This window comes from Tympanuchus pallidicinctus, unplaced genomic scaffold (assembly GCF_026119805.1).
Source record: "Tympanuchus pallidicinctus isolate F22 unplaced genomic scaffold, pur_lepc_1.0 scaffold12, whole genome shotgun sequence".
NCBI classification, from domain to species: domain Eukaryota; kingdom Metazoa; phylum Chordata; class Aves; order Galliformes; family Phasianidae; genus Tympanuchus; species Tympanuchus pallidicinctus.
Genome location: NW_026294637.1, coordinates 5295745 through 5315815, shown reverse-complemented (window position 1 = coordinate 5315815; position 20071 = coordinate 5295745). Strand labels below are relative to the sequence as shown.

The window sequence follows — 20071 nt, the reverse complement described above, 5'->3', positions numbered from 1 at the left end:
GCTGTAGTCCTACTGATAAACAAACCAAATCATCAGAGATAAAAATGACCGTTTAATTTAGCTACAATACAAAACAGCACATTTTTGTTTGGCATGCCTCCCCTCCCCTTTGTTTTAAAATCTTCCTCCATTCCCTTTGTCTGTCATAGTTATCCCTTAAGAAACAACATGCAGATTTATTCTCCTGACTCCCAGTGGACTACCCTAAAAGATAGAAAACTGTTGTAATATTTTTTCCCTGTTACTTTTTTTTCCCCCGTCAATTTTTAAGCTTTGTTGCTTGAGGGTCTCTAGCTGTATTTTACTTGGCTCGGGAAATGTAAAATATGTTAGATAAAACATGAGGGAAAAATTAGAGCAGTCAGCATGCTAGCAAACAGCTATTTCTTCAGTGTCTGCAGCCTGAGAAGATATGAAGTCTTTTGCTGTAAAACTGTAGCACATACATGTATATAGAACCCCAAAACAAGCAGTGTTGTGCTTGTTTATATTCTAATTACCTCTTTTTAGGGTTAGGGATAAAGAGGAAGCCCAGCCACAAGAGAATTGTTTGGAGGCATCCCATGGAACTTGTGGGGGACTGGTATGCTTTGGGGTTTTAATGTACGTGTCTTAAAGGAAAAAAACAGCGTGCCTCCTTCAGACACTGCTTTTCATGTTGTGAGAATAGTTGTCCATGATGACATTTGATAGATAATCTTCAGATATCTGCAATGAAACACATAAATGATTTTGCCTTACTGATTCTATGACTGTATACGTGGGGTAATGGCTCTAAATTGTGCCAGGAGTGGTTCAGATTAGATATTGGGAGAAATTTATTCTCAGAAAGTGTGTTGGGCTCTGGCACAGGCTGCCCTTGGAAGCGGTGGAGTCACCACCACAGTTTGGTGAAAAAAAAATCAAACCAAGTGGTTCTTCCCTGACCCCTTGTTAAAGAAAGATCTCTAAGGATTTTGTTTTTCATTTCCTAGGCAGGCTAATCTGATTAATGTAAAAAAAAAAAAAAAAAAAAAAAAAAAAAAAAAGGAAAAGAAACCACTTTTTTTCTTTCTTTCCTTTGCTTTTAGGTGATGTTGGGTGGAGAGCGTGGTTGTTTCATGTTTAGTTCTCATTTTGATTCCAGACATTGTTAGGAACGAAGAATAAATCCACTGGATTTGTTAGTGACATAAATCATCATCCAAGCAGGGACATTTTGTAAGTGTTTGCAGTCAGGTATTCTGAAATGTACCATCATAGCTTTCCCGGGTTGAGCTGCAATAGCAGTGTTCCAAGATGATGGTGGAGAACAGACCATTATACTGTCAACTCTTCTGAGTTCAATGCGACTTTTGCAGAATAGCATGCTGTTCTGTAAGCTCCATTTCTTGGAATCCTGTGATTGCGCGTGAGTCACAGTTTTCATTTAAAACACAAATGAGTTTCTACTTCCTAGCAGCAGCAAAGAAAATGCGACCCTCCCAAAGAATCTAAACTAGGCAGTTATAAAAAAAAAAAAAAAAAAAAAAAAGAAAAAAGAAAAAGGCCCTGTTGTACATTGACTTGAGTAGAATGAGATTTCTTGAATGTTCTTAAGGGAGTTTTTTGGTTGTTTTGTTGGTTGTTTCACATCTTAAATTGTTGGAAGTAGGGAATATTGATTTGGGGTTTTTTTGGGTATTCAAACTGATCTTAAAATATTGATCCTTGTGAGTACAGTTCCAGTCTTTGTGTCTCACTTTGAAGGCTTTATTCTGTCACTCGTTTTCCTTCTTGCATTGTCACATGTAATATAAATCACTGAATGGAAATCAGGCATCTCCTGCTAACCCCACTGACAGTCACTTTCTTAGGGGGCTGCACCTCAAACAAGCAGGGGCAGAACATGTGGCTGTGGCAGCAGGACGTGGCTCAGCAGCTCTCAGCCTACACAGACTGCTGGTGTGAGCAAACACAGCCATGTTGTTTCTGTTACCTAAGGCGTCTTCTGGAAAAAGCAAGTAGTGTGGTAGCAAACGGTGCTGTTTAAGCAAACTCTTTATTTCAGCTCTGTGCTGTGACATGCATCTAATACATGCAGTCTGGTGTTCTGATGTGGTTTTGGGGTGGTTAGGTGGATCCTTTCCTTTTTTTTTTTTTTTTTTTTTTTTTTTTGCAGTCTAATACAATTTGTCCTTGCAACAGTACACCTATGGAGAAGGGCTAAACTCTGTGATATAGCCATAAAACTAGCAAGTTTTGTGCAAACTGTAAAGCGTGAGATGTGTGGAGCAATGCAGGGAGGGACAATTTGTAACGTGGCATAAATATTTAATGATCTCTATTCCTTCACATCATTTTTTATTTTGGTCATCCCCACTCAGTACAGCACATGTACCATACTGCTGTTGAGATGCTCTGTGTTCTTTTGCTAGGGATACAAAAAGCAAATTGAATCTAAAGTAAATAGGTTTCTTCTGACAGTGTTGCTTTACTTAAGTATAATTTCTCTCCCTGCCATGTTCTTTGTTACTGCATCACAATGAGGGAGTAAGCGCTCATCACCAGCTTGAGCTCTGCTCAGGTCAGTAGGTGCTTTCAGCTGAGCGTGGTATGGCGAGGTAGTTTCCATGAAATGGGGGTAATAGGAAGAATGGTGAAGTGCAACTTCAGAGGAGTCTTCCAAAACCAAAATCTTTGGGAGGGGTACTTTACTGGAAAATATTTTCTACGTGTCAGCCCCTGTTTACTGTGCCTCAATGTGGAGCTGTTTCAGATGTGTTTTCTTAATTGCTAGGAAGTTCCTTTTCAGTGTTCTCCCCCATCAAATGCACACGCCGTTCCATGATCACAGAAATGGTTACTGCATTCACATGGCCCTGCATGCTGTGCTTTGATTTCCATTACACAGGCTCAGCACTCTGTCAGTGCACCTACGATGCCTGGTATCTCAAGGAGATGCCGATGCCTCAGTAAATGCAGGTATGTACACACATAGATTTCCTGCAGTAAGTAGGTATGTCCACTCTCCCTTCAGCTCTTTTACTCTTTCTAAGAGCAGGAATAAATATCTGTCAGAAGTAATTTATTGTTGACAAGCTTATTGCCTTGGAGGGATTTGAATGCCCTTTTGGGGAGCCGGTGTCTTATGTTATTGGCTGATATCCTGTGTTTTGGGGCAGAGGGGCTGAAAGCTTAAAAAAAAAAAATAAAAATGCTAGAATGTTTAGAGTCCATTTGTGAAGACTCTGAGATAAGTTAGAAATATCTAATTTCACTGCAAATGAAGGAAAACGTGTCTTTATGACTCTAATCAAAATCAGTGTTTTGATTTGGTTGAGAACAGATAACTTGAAGTACCATTAGCTCATTTGTTTCTCTTGACTTTTCCTGAATTGCATAGGCCACATTTATAAATGGAGAGGAAACTTTTGTCAAAGCTGTTAGTCATTTAGAGTTCAGTCAAATTGTGTGTGGTTTTGAAACCTGAAGTTTCAAATAATATTTTTCACAGTTGCACTGATGAGGCATTTCATTAGCATTGGAACCTACGCTGCCTGAGAAAATAACCTCTTACCATAGGCTTCTTGCATGCATTTAATCTCCTTTCACTTTATTTTTTCCATCTGATGGAATGCATCCCTCTCCTTTTCCCATCGTTGCTGTTTTTCAGGAATTATTCCGTTAAGCAACGTAACATTTGCTACTTCTCTAGAAAGACTTACTAGGCCAAGAAAATACTTTTTTTTTTTTTTTCCTTTTTAAACTTAAAAAAAAAAAAAAAAAGTAATTAAAATGTAGAAAAAATGCACAGAAAATCCCATTTAATGCTGGGTTTCTAAACCTCTTAAAACTATTCTATCCCTTGACTGTGGGTTTGCTGGTGACAAATGTTTTATGGGCATACTTTAGTAGACACCCGTCTAAAATCTGTTCTTAATAGTCAGATCCTAAATTGGAACCAGAGGGGCAGAAAAACCAGATTTGAAATGTGTTTCTAAAGGTTTGTTTTTACTTTCAGTTGAGATTGCCTTCTCTCATCTTTTGTACTGCTGTCAAAAGGGCCACGCTCGTGGTTGTTCAAACTCCATGCTTCTTGACAGGAACAGTTGGACCCCTCTTCAATGATTTTCAGATGAAACAGCTTCCAAACCTCCAGAGCTTTAACTTGTAGTTATTAGGCCCTTTGAAATAGCAACACATTAATCAGCTAAAATCGAGTGGTCTTTTCTCCAAGGCTGTGATGTTCTCTTCGAGGTAGAACTGTAGTCTAAATATTAGTGTCAAGAGCTCTTCTTTTTCCCCCTCCAGATATGTCTATTTCTTTTCTGCTTCTATTTTGATAATTGTTTTATAATGTCGTGAATTAAATTGTTCAGTTCGATAATAGGCTTTTATGTTCTCAAATTGCATTAGAAGATGTAACACAGCTAGTTTTTTGCTTGTTGATGTTTATTTTAGAAATCAGCTGCTGTCATTTTAACTTTTCTCATGCACAGTATGAAGCCCAGAACAAAAGGTGTCAGTGATGTCATGGGTTACATTTGACAGAATTTGGTCTAACGATGATATGAAACAAGAAGGAATAAAGTATGGATTGTTAAAACCAGATAGATCATTTGGATCAGGGGCTCTTGAATGTTGTCCTTGACTTCTGTGAACAGGTGATCTGAACCTGTTAATGATTTCCCCTACCAACCTATGTGTTGGCAAGAAGATAGACTAAGGCCTAAAAGAAGTTGGGAAAATACCAATCCTTGCAATAACCATTGTGTATGTCAGCCGAACCATTCTTGAGTTTTGACAAAAGGCTTTGGTAGAAAATAATTTAAGAGGGATGTGGCGGAAGCTCTTTTTCCCCAATACCACTGAGGAGGAAATACAAACTTGCATGTAGTATTCTTTCTGTTTTGTGTGAGCATTTTGGGACTCACCTGGCACAAACTTTGCAATATTCACCATTGCCACTATCATTTCCAATGCATTGAAGCCAATACCCCATATTTGTGATGTTACAGCTGTGCATGGCTATCCAGAATATGGCTGTCTTTCATATCACTGTCAGCACCACCCACTACCTCATTGTGCTCACATCCACCGTTTGGTCTCCGTTAAAGTTCAGCAAGAATCAATGGATGTCCATGTGTGGAACTTGTTTCTGCATGAAGAAATTCAATGACACGCCTTTGCTTTATGTGCACTTCCACGTCGGATGCCGTTGTGTCAGACTGCATGGCAACAAAATGTAACAGGATATTGATGGGAAGGTTCAACCTCTACTGCCATACCAACGTCCACCTATGGTGTCGTGGGCCAACATCATAAAATAGGGGGCAGTTCTTATATTGGAACTGCTTTACTGGCTGATGCTGTACAACTACTGAAAAGGCTGTTAGGATGCAGAAATATATCTATTTACTGTATAAACACCCTCTCAACTTTTATTATGTACTGTATGTTCACAGCAATCATTTCCCGTACCTCCGAGGCTAAGTAATTTTTGAATAGCTAATTCAATTTGTCTTGTATCTGTGTTATGTAACAGTAATGAAAGTTGCCTCTATTACAATGGTAACAGCAAAGCAACTCTTCTTAAGTAGCTGAAGGAGCACAATCTAAGTGTTGCCATCTGAATTACAGCTCAGCAGCTGATAACCACTCAGCGTTAGAAAGGAAGCAACAGTATGCTTCTGCTATCAATTGAGCCTGTGCTGAGATTTTGTAATTAAATTTAAAGTTTTATTTAGGGCCTGAAACTTAATAATACACAAAATACACTGTTGGATCTAAAATCACCAAGGTCTTGGTTTTCCATCTTGCCTAAATGACCTGTGATTGCAAGGTTGTATTATACTTGCAACAGAGCAGAGTGATGATCATATAGGATGGTGACAGATGCACTAGAATGGGTGAAAGTCCTGCAGTTGAATGAATGAAGAAAGGTTCTTCAAGGGCTTCATTGACTCCTGTAGGAGTCAGCGTAGCTGACTGCTGGTGGAATCTTTGCTGTGCTGAGACAAGAGTGAGTTTATGTAGACCCTGAGGAGATGATGTATATGCAACCTCCTCCAACATGCCAAAGCAAATTTTTTAAATAATTATCTACCAATATGAATTTCTATAGAAGTGCTTTCGTAAGGATCAGACGTATATGTGTGTTCATCTATTTTAGCTGTCTGTTTAAATGCAAGGTATATGTAGATGGATATGTGCAGTAACAGATACTTATACTTCAGAATTATATTTGAGGTGGGTCAAGAGCTCAAATATCCTTTGAGATCCTTTACTGGATCTTACAAAACATTCGGGGGAACTGGAATAACTGAATAATTGTATTTTAATCTTGAGATATCACACTTTTTGGAGACTCCTGTAAGAGAGTTCAAGTATCATATCTTCTTGGCCAGCATTCGTGTTTTTCTGTTACCTTGCTTACATATGAAATGTGACTGTTAGTATAATTGTCTAATTTGTAAACGTGTTGAAGAGCATGATAAAAAAAGAAATTGCAATCTAATCCTTTTCTGTTTTCTCATGCTGCAAATCATTAGTATGGGGCTTATATTTCATGGATGTCGACCCACTTTATAAATGTGTATATCTCAAATATTGTTTTGCTGACCTATAGATGCCAATAACAGGATGACAATCTAAGTCCATGCATAGTAACAGTTAAGATAAAATCAGGTTGGCTTTAGAAAATGTGACCTTTGTTTGGGCAGGGCTACGTATACAGTCATTATCTCTTGGTTTGTGGCCGGCCCCTGGTAGATTCTAACTGACCAATTGTCAGATATCAGGCAAGACTTTTTGTTTAAAAGTTGCAGAAGCTGCTGTTTTGAAGGGGTGCGAATTCTCCCCATGGAATGCGGTGGGAAGGAGTGTTTTGATGTGGAGTGGGTAGAGTCCAGGGTCCATAATGCTATATATGTTGCCATAAATAGCCTGTTCTGCAAATGCCAGCCTTGCCTTCATATACAGAGTCTCAGGCTGAGGGTTAGTGGAGCTAGAGATTCAGTTTTCTGATCACCTGAAGGTCAGTTGCCCTCTCACGACAGTTTGAGATGTGTTAACTGGAGGATCTGACTCGCTTTCACCTGCCTGTATTTTTCCAAAAATGTGACTTCTTGTTTTTGATCACTTCTGAGACTCATGTGGGGGAAGAAAAATCTGATAAATGTTTTTGTGCCTACTCTCTGGAGGAGATTGTTTAAGATTTAGCTTAAAGTTTCTATCAGCGTCAGTCAGTTCTTCTGAAAATGCAGTGTATCTTTAGAAGAGGAAATGGGATCACAACATGCATTTTATGACAGTTCTGGATTTAGTTTGTTAACTTACGTTTCCAACCACAAAGTTTGGAGTCTGTTCACGTATAATTGGTATTTGTAAATCAAGATTGCAGTTTGGCTTGGTATCGTGTTTTTGAAAAATGGTTAAATGCTTTTTAAATCCCTATCGCAATGGTTACACTTAAACAGATTAAATGGATCCAGTTTGCAGAACCGAACCTCAAAAGTTGGCTTCTACTTTTGCAGTCAGTGAGTTTTATCAGATGTTGCTTCAAAGGCACAAACTCATGCCTTTTCTGGATAAAGAGGCCCCAAGCAACCAGTGAAATCAGAATATGCTTTACTGAAAAATGGCAGGTATATGGAAATGGAGAATGGAATTACGGATTCCTTCTCCAAATAAAGCATCACATGTAGCCAAGAGCCTTCTCAAAGGTCTTTGCGTTGCTGTGCCAAGAAGAGTGAGTGGATTAATGGTGAAGTTCCATTTGCTAAGCATACCTCCTGGATTGACTGAAGAGGTGGATGGCTCCTGTTGCACAAGAGGAAGAAACTCTTCTCTAGTCAGTGAAAGACTTGCTGGCAATTAGGGTTTGATGAAGTGGGACAGGTTTAAGTGGGCCTATTATGCTCTAGCATTAATGACAAAGCTTTCAGGCTTGAGCAAGTCCCAGAAAGGAGTGAACAATGCCTTTGGACCAACCTTATGTTCATGGATTTGTACTTCACCAAAAAAAGGGAAGGAGAAGCAAACAAATAGTAGCCTAATGGATTCAAACAGAATAGAATGAGAATGCTTTTCAAGCAGGCTTCTTTTTTTGCCAAAACAAGAAATGAATGAGGTTAGCAGAGATTCAAGGATGTGTGTACATCAGGATAATGGCTGGAACGTTTTCTTGCATCACATTCTCTATAAACACCTGTATGTGGTCTTTTCTGTTGCTTTATTTCTCCCAGGTATTCATGGTCACTGTATGGAGCGTTGAACTGTACATGGTGCCCCTGGCTTTGCTGGTGCTCTTTGCATACAACTTCTGCCTTGTCAGAACAGGGAAGGCCAGCAACACCCAGGATGCCCAGGCAAGTAAAATATCAGTAATGTTTCTGGCAGCCACAGCTTGAATTTGTCCTTCAGCAGAATGTCATGCATTTTAATGATATTAATCTAGTTGTGCAGCTAAACATTTTTATTTCAAAGTTACTGAAGAGTCCTCCACCCTCTCACTTTTCTTGATTCAATGCAAGCAATAAACCATTCAATGTAGTATACAGGAGAATGCGTAGGAGGGAAGTTTCACTTAAGAATAGTTGTAGTTATTTTGTAACTATGTTGAATTAAGAAGGACTTGCAGTGTGACAAGACCCCAAAGCCCATGCCTCCACTGCTCTTACACTTTGCATCGCTGTGATGATTCATGACTCACAGAGGAGGAAAGTCAATTCAAGCTGAAATAGCAGTTAGCTGTATTTTAAACCTTGTCCTGCTATCTGAAACTTCAAGAAGAAACCCTTACTCCTCCTTCCCGCCCCCCCATTTAAATGACAAATATTTTTTGTGAAAGTTAGTCCTCAGTTCTTTCACTTGTTTTATGAAGTAAAGAAATCCAAAATACAAAAATAATTGCATGTTGCAGTTGTGCATGTTGAGATATGAAACTCTGATGTTGACCACTGTCTTTACTTGTGTAACTACGATAATTGCAATGGAAGCAGAGGATAAATTTGGAGATTCTCATAACGTGCCATTTATAAATGTATTTCAAGTACAATAATGAAATACAGGCTGAATTAACTCTTATAACTTCTGATAAAAAGATGATTGACATTTGTACCCCTAAGGGCTTCCTTTACACAAATGAATTGCTTGAATTATGTACACAGAAATTGTATCCGAGGATTTGAAAAAATTGCTATTGTATTAGTTTTAGCTACAAAAGTTGCTTCTAGTTCGGTTTTGATCCATTCTCAAATGGAAGGATTGTTGGAACACGTGGAAAGTCATACTATAATGAAAAGGAAGGAGGTTTGATTTGAATACGAAGGGTAAGAAAAAATGCTTTTCTGCAAGTCCAGAATAACATAGAAAGGTGTTGTACATCTCCAGAGACTACTTTGTTTCATCAAGAAATGAGGACTATTCATGTGGGAGGATCTCTGCCAAGCATTTCTTTTTATTGTATTATTTTAAAGGCAATACACAGTCTTGCTGTGTTGCCTAGGAAAAGTGCACAGAGACTACCATTCAACACCTATCACTCATCCCGTGGTGAGTTTATTGCACGTTCAGATGAGGACAGACTCACACAAGTCAGCAGGATTGAATAGCAGATCATTCAGGTGGATGCTACAAGAGGTTCATATTTGAAATTCCAAGTTAAGCAGTAGGGAAGAAAAGTTGAACAGAAAATTGGCCCTTTCTGTCACGCATCCTGTGAGCAGTGTGATGCTGTGCAATTCAGGGGTGTATTTTGCATAAGAAAAGTTACACGTCTGCCTGAGTGCTTTGCAGGGTTGGGATCATATGGAATAAGTCATCAAAGTGCCTTTAATATTACCTGATTCCTTTTTTATGTGTGCCTATGATTCTAACCATCTGTAGGTCAGAAATAGACAGTCAGGTGCTACCTCTGGTCACATCTGTCGTGCAGATGACAGAAGTTATTTTCTTCAAAATACGAGTGCTTTTTTCACAGTTGCTTATTTATTTTTGCTTCTTGAGACCTTGGCTATATGTGCAGTACTTTTCAGGTATAGTTAAGAACGAGAGCAAGAGTCTTTGGAAGGGAGGACTTCACGTTCTCACTCCTATTTCTGTCTATAAAATGGAGATAACAGTGTTAACCTTGTAGGCATGAACCAATTGCCAGGATGTTAAATGCATGAGTATTGGTAAAACACTTCATGATTTACAGATGGGAGCTTCTATAGAAACGTAAACCATGATCGCTGCTAACTTAGGTACTCTGAGTATGGTAAAGAGCTCGAGTAAACCTGGAAATGAATACTGAATACTAGTTGCAACTATTTTGGAAGGAAAACTGAAAACCGAATCCCAAACATTTCTTGTTGTTGATTCTTCACGTCTTTGTTGTTAACTGTAATAAAACTTGTAATATAGTGAGTGAAATATTAAATAAACAAGAAAATCTTAGAGGACCCTATTAAAGACTCAGTTTATAAAATACCTGATTTAAAACCCAATCATTCCTAATCTCAAGCCATAAGCAAAACTTTTGTTTCCCTTCCCTACCTGTCAGTGTAGAGGTTAAAGGGACGGAATAATGCTGCATAGAAATCTGAATATGAATCATGAGATTGATTATATTCATACTAATGTATTTTCTACTGTCTAATGCTTCGGTAATGGCCCTAAAGGGAGAGAGCAGTCATTGTATCAGTGAGGATGGAACAAGTTGAGTGTAGAGTCCTCAGCCTTGACATGCTGACTGGTTCGTTTGTCAGACTAAGAACACAGCTATTTACAGCTAGTTAAAGTTGGCAATGAATTTGAAAGCCAGTTGCCTTCAAATGATAGGACACAACCACTAATGCTTTATTTAGACTTAAAATTTGTATAGGGTATTGCCTGCTTTGTTCAGGATATCACAAAAAACAAAGTCCTTGAATGCTAAACATGATTTCAGAAAGGTGAAAGTTGTGGGTTTGTTAATGACTCACAATAGAACTGATAGAAAACTGTGTAATGAAATGCTGAGCTTTTTGAACATTGCCTGTCAATGAGAACTGTAATTTCTTCTAATATGGACATATGCTTTTGCAGGAGCTTATGGGCTTGGATGAAGATGACGATGAGGAAGATAAGGTAAATACATCTTATGGTACTTTAGCTAGAATCAGAAAGAAAGTGGGTGTAGCTCACTAACCATCCTATCACCATGAGATCTGCATTCCTTACCTGTTTTAACTGGGAAAACAGTTGTTACCTGTTTGCTAATCAGCAAACTGACAATTCGAGAACGCTGGTTGATTTGTACAATGTTCAATAATGGCGTTACCTGCATGAGACCTGTGAACTTCATTTGAATTCTGTGGGGGTGCCCAGGGTATGCTTGAGTTCGTGAGACATATGTTCATGTGCCAGCATGTATGTGTATGGGTGGACAAGGTGAGTATATAAAAACATCATCACTTCCGTTGGGAGTGTTGGATGAACATTCTGTGCTAATGGCTTACAACAAATCGTACAGCATTTCCATTTCTGTAGAATTGTTGTGATTTGTGAAGGGCTGGTTAAGGTTTTCTCAACATTTCTTCTAGAACCTTTTAAAAAAAAAAGTTTTTAGTTTTTCAGCAGAAATGTAGAAAGAGTTGGCACTGGTGAGGCCTTATTTTATTAGAGCATGCTTCTTCATTCTGCTCACTATGAAAAATTCATTGGATTTTTTTTCAAGTTTATCAAACCACAGTGACAAATGATAAAAGGATTAGAGGGCATGACATGTGAAGAAAGATTAAGAGAATTTAATGTATACAGCTTGAAAAAAACGTAAGTAAGAGAAGGAGAATCTGATAATCTATAAATACTTAAGAGCTCAAAGGTGAGGAATTATTTAACAAGCAACAGCATGCAAAGAAACTTGAGCTGTTGGGAAGGAAGGGTTCACAGGGCAATGCAAAACTTTCAAATTGTGTACTAAGTTAAGAAGCTCTTTGTGAATATTCTGTGGTTTAAGAGTGAAATCGTTGTGAAGAAAATCAATACCACAGTTAAAAAGTGTACCTTAACCCTTCTCAGTCACAGACACTAGAATTGAAGCTCAGCAGACTTGTTGATAGGAGTAGATGTTTAAATTTAACCTGCTCTTCTGTTTGCTCATCAAAATACAGCAATCACTGAAATCCATTGAAGTTGTAACTGGAAGTCCAGACAGTCCAGATGAATTGAGAGATTCTTTTAATGCACAATAAGTTTCTCATTTTTACTTCATTCTTCTCATTGTTAAATTGGTCAACTAAGTGAACCAGTATCTAGCAGAAGTTGCTAAATGGAAGTTGCATTGTTTCCCAAGAAATATTGCATCTCTGGAATGTTGATTGTTTTGTCAGTACCCAGTGTTAGGTGCTTGTATATGCTGACTCTGTATTTTTGTGTGGTTCCTAAATGTGTAACATATTCTCTGTAGCCAATCCTATTTCTGTTCTCCATAAGAAAGCCTCCATTCGGCTTTCTTATCAAGATAATGCTTTTATCTCAATATTATGGCAAAATAATTCCTAACTTGTATTAATTTGTATACTAGTGTTGTATATCTGAGATTCAGACACAGAATTACTAGAGAATTGCCATCCATTCCTCATGTCCCAGGCCACTCACTTTGCAGCGTTGCCTCACTGTCTTCCTGTTATCCTGGGTCTATTTGCCCCAGCGTTAGACCATGTTGTGCACATCTTTAAGTGCATTAGGTTATTCTAAGTGACTTTTCCATGCTTGAGGGTGGCCAATGCTCTCTAGGGAGTGTAAGAAATATGTAATTTTATGACATTATCTCACAGCAATGTCAACGTTTAAATAGACAACCATACTTTGAAAAGAAGTCTGTGTATTTTTTTTTCCTCCCTAATACAAGAACCAAAGTTGAAATCTGCTAGTTGAGTCGTAGTCTACGAGGCCACTGTTTCTGTTTCCTATCATCATGTTGTATCAAAACAGTCGCACACATTGCCTTTCTGGGTTCTGCTGCAAGTTAGACATAACAGACCATGCTTCTGGGAATTGTAACACACCCTCTAAGAGATGAACTGTTTACAAATTATAAATACACAGACGCTCAGTTCAAAAACCCGTGAGCAGATTAACTCCCTCCACCTAAACTATCTGTCTTCAATGACAGCGCTTAATTGCCGAATCCCCCATCGTTTCTCCCTCTGCCCTTTCCAAATACCGTCACAGAGATAAGAGAGCTGTGTCCCTTTGGCACAAGCTGCTCGGTGGATGAATGCCTTCTTGGATTCACTCCATCTTAGATGTGGAGTTCAGGCTCTGTCCTGTCGGCTCTGGGCTCTGTCAGACTGTCTGAAGGATTGTTTTAAAATTACGTCGCTGAAACATCTTTTGCCCACCAGTAGAGTGGTATAGACAAGTTGCATGCAGCTTAGATTGTGAGTTGTCTGATCATTGAATGTTTCTGTTTATTTTACTTTCTTCCTCTTTCTTCTCTTGACAACGACTGTGGAGCTTCAAGAGCAGACAGCTACTTTGTTAAGTAAGAGTGTGCTAGCAGCAGATTGGAAAGAGTCTTTAAGTTTGCTCATAGTATTAAGTTTTGTGGAAAAAGCTTTGCATTTCCACCAAAACAAAATAAAAACTTAGTACTATTTCCAGATTTGGTAATTGAGTCTGAAGAAAATCAGACACAAAAAGTCAGCAGAGATTCCTGTTTTTTTCTGTGAGGATCTCCATCCAGTGGTGAGCCAACATAGCTGTGCTTGACTAACAGGATGTAATAGGAAAGAATTAGACGATGCTGTGACTTCAAGCCAAGTTTGTTGACAACTTCCAAGAAGTGTTTAGCATCTCATGGCCAGAAAAAATCCCCAAAGAAGAATTCCTCATTCCCAATATAAGAAATTCTTTCAGAAATAGGTACCAACTTGTATGAGAACAATTTGAAAAAACTTAGCCAAACAAATTACAGTCAAATTCATCCGGTAGCAAACAGCTGACATTTTCCATTTGTGTTCGATTCAGCATGTGGAAAACCTTCCGTATGGATCTTATTTGTACGGGTGAATTAAGATGAAAATTACATTAATTTTCTCCACAGTAAAGGTCAGTAATTGAAACATGAACCAAGAGTCTATTGTGTAAGATGCTGTATCCCCATACTTAGGAAAGGTCATAGACGACAATAATGTCTCATTGTTTTATTCTCTAAAAGTATAAATAATTTTATTAGACTCTTACTTTTTTCTTCCATACAACAATTGCAGTATAATATTTCATCATCTCCCATTGAGATAGATGAAGAGAAATGATGGTAAAGGTTTGAAAATCCCTCATAATTAAAAAGGGTATGATCAGACAAAGAGGGGTCACATACTTTCTCCACAAAATTGTGGATGAGATTGAGTCATAAAAAAACAAATTAAGGTGTGCGTTTACGTAAATTTGGACTTCCTTACATTGCTGCACTGTCTTCAATAAGCATGATGGATCCTCCCTTATTTCTTCCTAATGAGTTTGTGTACAAACCACAAATAAACTAAGCTCCTCCATCATCTATATTAGTATTAAGGAATGGATTCTGCTGCTTGTGCCAGGAATGATCAGTGCAAAGAAAGAGGTTGGGGCACTTCTAAGCACACAGGATCCATCTGGTCTGGTTACAATCTTGACTAAAGTAATGAAAGTTTCCAGTTATCACTTAAGACACTGTTATGACTTAGGTAAGTTTCTTCCATGCTTCTTATCGACCTAATCAACTTCTGGTTAATCCAGAGTACAGAGATTGCTCCGGTTATGTTTTCCTCTTTGCAAAGCCTTCTGCGTACCAGAAACTGGAAGAGAGATGATGTGTTATTTTTTCAGTCTACGACATGACATGTTTTAAGAATGCTGTGATCCGTAAGCAGCCATAACTTGGCACAGTCCTTGGCCCATCATTATGGCCCACCAGCATTCTGGACATCCGTAGGTTTGGGAGTTATGGAAGAGAGGAATTCATAGCAGAGACTTGGCAAAGATTTTCAGGTATATCAGGTGCTGTTGCGTGGCTTTCCTCACATTAAAAACCTTGGCAAGCTAACATTCTTCCTCTTGCCCTGCAGGTAGGCGAACCAACGCTGTAACTCCTCTAAATCTCTGGAGGAATATTAAATAGCAGCGAGCAGACCTCTGGGCTGAGCTCATAAAACTCAGGGAGTTTAAAAATTTCCCTTAAAAATTCCAGCTATGTGAAACGGTGTTAAAATTTCTTTTGAATTGGGCAGACGTATGAATAGGACTATCTTCCTCCTGTACCCCAAATTGCTAGATTATAGATGATGGTGGAGTAGTTTAAATCTAATCACGGTGCAATTGTTCTTAGATCTCATGTATTTCCAGGAGAAGGCACTTTTTTTTTCTTTTTTTTTTTTTTCTCAGAGTTGTTTTTCTTTTAAGATAAAAGATACTTCTTTCTTTTTTGGTTTTTGTGCACAGGTTTCTCACCAGAACGTTGTTTTATTCTGTTGTGAGTATTAATATTGCTTTAAGACTTGCAATAATATCACCAGATTCTGGGTTATTTTACATCTCTATGCAAATGCACACAAGTACAGAGCATGCATTTTAAACCTCTGTATTTCACATCTGTCCAGAGGGAAAGCAACAGAGTTATGACCTAAGCCTCTCCACACAATCTTAAATTCTGGTTGGCTTAGAAAAATCAAAGTCTGCTGTGCACGGATGAAATCTGTCTAATGTAAGCAAAGAAAGTGCTGTGTTTTCCTATGAGTGCTCCTTAATGAGGCATGAGATGGCCATCTTTGGCCTTTCTGCCCCCCAGACTTAGCTGTAGGATGCTGTGCCCTGCTTTTAAAATGCGTCCTATTAAGGCTGGTGGTGCTGTCCTTCATATCAGCCTGAAGTAATTCTATTGGCTCTGGTGGAATTATTCCAGATTTCACACCTTTTTAACTGAGAGCATAAATTGACCTGTATGTGTTGCATTTCCTCTATTTGATAATTATTTCAAGTACGCTCAGATTCGCTACATTTCCACAGCCAGGCAGGCACATTTGCAGCATGGTGTTAATAAACAAAACGATCCTGTGATGCACAGTTTTGGGACTGCACAAGGCAATCGCTCGGAGTTTGGCAGCCATCCCCTCTGCGTGCTCGTCCTCCTGTAAGAGCCCAGAAGCCCTCCTCAGCACGCAGCAGACATCACAGCACAGGGCAAGGCAATGACTCAGCAAGGCAGATTGCTGGGATCGTTACAGCCACCCTTAGCTCCTATGGAAAGCAGGAGGTTCAAGGTTGCTGTGGTGTCTATTTTCAAAGCTCTGCTTGGAATTCATTTGAGCTACCAAGGGACTTCCATGACTGCCACCTCTCACAACAGCTTCATTCTGCTGCTGGACTGAAGCTGTTAGCTAACAGTTCCCTATAGACAGTAGAGAACAGTGGTCTCCTATTTATGCCCAATAAAATCTTTCTAGTTGCAGAAGTTCTTCATCTGTGATCTATGAGTATTTTGGCTTTAAGATGTGTGATAGGAGTCTTGGCAGACAGCAGTGAGTTTGGAGTTTCGTGTTCAAAGTGAGGCTGGACCAGGCTCTGAGCAACCTGCTGAAGCTGTAGGTGGTGTCCCTGTGCATCGCAGGGAAATTGGGCAAGATGACCTTTAAAGGTCCCTTTCAACTCAAATGATTCCATGGCTCTAAGTTGCAAGTGAAATCCAACTTCAGTTACTTCTCTTTTTCTCTGAATAACTACAGCATCTTTTTCAAAACCTGGAAGAATAGCAGACTAAAAGTCATGTGTGGCTCAGCTTTTTTCTTTCCCTTTTTTCTCGATCTTGTTTTGCTATCAACGTGCTGGGGAATTCATATCTGGTGCATGGGGGTGAATCCTGCCAAAATATTGCCCTAATGTGTTTGTAGCAGTGGTAATGTAACAGAATAGCTGTAAAAAAAAGCTAATCCTGATGGTTAGGTCAGCCCAAATGAGACAGACTGACTCTTCTAATTCCAGATTTTCAGTCCTGACTTGGTGGCCTGCGTTTTGCTTTCTTCCTCCTTTTGTATTAATTCCTATTTATTCTCTCTCCTCCTCTTATTCCTCATCCTTGCCCCCAAGTGTTCTTCAGCTTTATATATTGAGTTTCCCTTGGCATGCCAGAAATTTGCTGATGAATACCACTTGTCTGAAAGTTGCAAGCAGGATTTCATTTTGTGTGTTTTGTATTAAATGTGAAGTATTTAGAAGTTGATTGTGAGTACATGCCTGAATTTTCAGTTGTCTGCATACTATACGTGCGATATACATAAAGAAAAATGCACTTATAAAACAGCATGGCAAAACATCCTTGCGTTTCACTTTTTTGGATGTATCCAGAGCAAACTCTGAAGGACAGATTTAAAAAATAGGGAGCAGCTTTTAGCCTTTGTGAAGATGGCAGTTATTAATCATGGAAATCAGGATTGCAAGAAATAGCAGATCTCTACCATCCATGTTTTCAATTCAGCACTGAATACTTTGCTGGAGAAGCAGCAGTAAGTAACATTGTTTGGGCTGTGATGCAGAGCAAACAATGGGTAATTTTTGTCCTCAGTCTCTTCCTCCATAGGTTTCATGATTTCCCTTGCAGTCCCAGCTCTGACAACTGGAGCTCACTGGTGGTGAATTGATGTGTTAATGCTGGAGATGACTCCTCTTGGCCTGCCCCATATTTCATGTGCTTTCAAAGTCTCTGTCACTGGAAGTGCATCAATTTTGTTGTCATGTGAGTTTCTTTTGCAACTGTCCCTGAGTGTCTGGGAGTGGGATAGCATTGCTGGGAAAGGAAAAAAAGATCAGAGAGATGCAGTAACCCCTTATGTTCAGATTGTTAACCGTTGTGTTTTTCAAAAAGAAAAATCTAGAAGTACTTTTCATTCAGCGGGGCAGAGAGAGATTTGGTGTCTTCATGTGGAAGTTCAAGCTGATGTGCATTAACTGGACACAAAAGACTTAATTTGTGAATTTGCTGGGTTCTTGCTTTTTTTTTTTCCCTCCACCTTCTTCCGCTGACATGCTTAATCTTTTGTAAGACCCCTTTTGTGTTTTTGTTCAGGCAATTAATGTAGAAATGAAAGTTTCTTAAATCGGGATATGCAAGGAAGATTTGAAGTAACACACTGATTATATAATTAATTCTCAGTTGTAAGTTCATTTTGATGGACTTAATTCTTTCCCAGAGGCAGCAGACTGGTTTTTGGTCCACCTACAGTGCTGTAATCAGCTAAGAAATAAAGAAGAAAAAGGCCTTGAAGGAAAGGAAGTTTCACAAATGATTTTAGGGACAAAAAAAAAAAGTGTGAGAAACAGGCAGGATATTTTATTTTAAATTCAAGAAAATGCTTCAGAGCTCTGGTTTTGAACCATGGGTATCCAAATCCTGTTTTTCAGCAGCATAATACGTTGAGTCCAAAACAATTCAGAGAGGAGCAATATCTGAAAAGGAGGGAGCACAATTACCTGTGCTGGAGGTGGGACTTTGCACAGATAGAAAAGTAGAGCGGACGATGAATTTAGGATTGATTTTTACATCTTTAACAAATATCTTAATGCTAGGTTTATAACGTTCTGTATGGCAGTTGCTCATTTATAAATAAATATGGAGCAGTGACTCTGTTCTTGATGGACTACGACTATTCTCTCTTCTGACAGTGTTCTTTGAGGTTCCGACTTCAGAAAGCATGCATACACAGTGCTCCACAGCTTAAATAATTTGGAAGATCCTACTTGTTGTGCTTCATTTGTCTGCTTCTCTCCTGCTTAACCAGTTTGCCTAATCATCCAGTAAATGTGTGGACTGCAGGTTTCCAGAACAAAATAATAACAAAGGAAAGATATTGACAGATTTTCAGATTATTTTGGCACTGGCAGTGCAATGCACATAGAGCATGAGTAGCAGCTAGCACAGATTATCCTCCAACAACTGAGCTCAATTAAAATGCTTTCTAATCTTAACTACCTCTGCCCATTCCTTGGTTGCGTAGATTTTGTATTACAAATTGAAAAAAAGCATATTGTCTAGGATTGATTTTAGTGTGCATGCTAAGTAAGGATAAATATACAATTGTCCTTTTATCCCATGAGCCTGTGGTTCCTGTTCTGTTTTCCTCGTCTGCAGCAGGAGTTAGGTGGTGTTGGTTAAAGTGCATTATTGCCGTGTTTCTCTGCTCAGTGGAAAATGTGTAAATGAAGCCAGCATGATGCAGATAGAGTTGTTGGACAATATCCTTTCAGCTGTGGGTAGCAAGAGTAGGCTTGCCTTGGAATATCACTGAATATCATCTGAAGTGATTCCTTTACGCACCTGTCTGCATTGGGGTAGAATGAAATCCCTGCCGGCTGCTATACTACTCTCGACTTCTACTGGCGAGTTTGGTGTGTAAGAGCCAACTATGACTAAGCGACCGTTGCACCATTCTAGTGAAGGAATAGTTAAAAATAATCCTAATGTGTCATTTACATTTGAGCCTAGCAAGGTCATAGCTGGAGCTGTGTGAAAATGACTTTTTGGTGCTATTTTCACGAGCTGACTATTTATTTATTTATTTAGTTATTTAGTTCTGGGGTTATTTCACACCCCAGGGGTTTCATTTTTTTCTTGTTGGTTGTTTTATTAATGTAAAAATACTCATTTTCACACCCAAATGTGTGATTATTTAAAAATCCTGCTTCTATTTACTGTGCATTCCCTTGCAACCTAAAGGCAAATATTCAAATATCTGGAGCTTGATAACTCCATGGTGGTTTTGGCTGGCTTTTTCAACTCAAAAATTACTGTGAAGAGAAATATGCAGTAAGTAATTCAAACCTTGGCTTTTAAGGGTTATGAGGGCCGTGCTGTCGTGTCTGGCTCCTAGTATCCAAGGATGGTTCATATGTTATTTCAGCACACACAGATGTAGGGCAGTGCCCTCTCAGATGCATAGAGACCCTCTCATGGCATGATAGTGTCAAAAGCCTGTAGAAGTGAGACTTCACCTCTGTGGCCCATTGTGACTGCAAGTAGCCTCTGACCCTCTCTCCTGCACAGCAAAATATTGTGGGTTCATGGCAGGGGGAGAATTGTAGGCAGTGTTGCTCTCAATGTCTCTTCTTACTC

General features: G+C 39.0%; 1 protein-coding gene across 9 annotated transcripts in view; it reads left to right on the top strand.

Annotated features, from left to right (window-relative positions):
• The window catches only part of MCTP2 (multiple C2 and transmembrane domain containing 2), a 126805-nt gene that overhangs the window by 95550 nt on the left and 11184 nt on the right, over positions 1–20071 (top strand). For all 9 annotated transcript variants that reach the window (XR_008203869.1, XR_008203871.1, XR_008203870.1 and 6 more), the window contains 2 exons: positions 8208–8330; positions 11032–11073. Coding sequence is in view for 6 of the 9 variants with exons in the window: in XM_052672327.1 (XP_052528287.1) it covers positions 8208–8330; positions 11032–11073 (165 nt within the window). In the remaining 3 variants the exon portion in view is untranslated. The remainder of the gene's footprint in view (positions 1–8207; positions 8331–11031; positions 11074–20071) is intronic.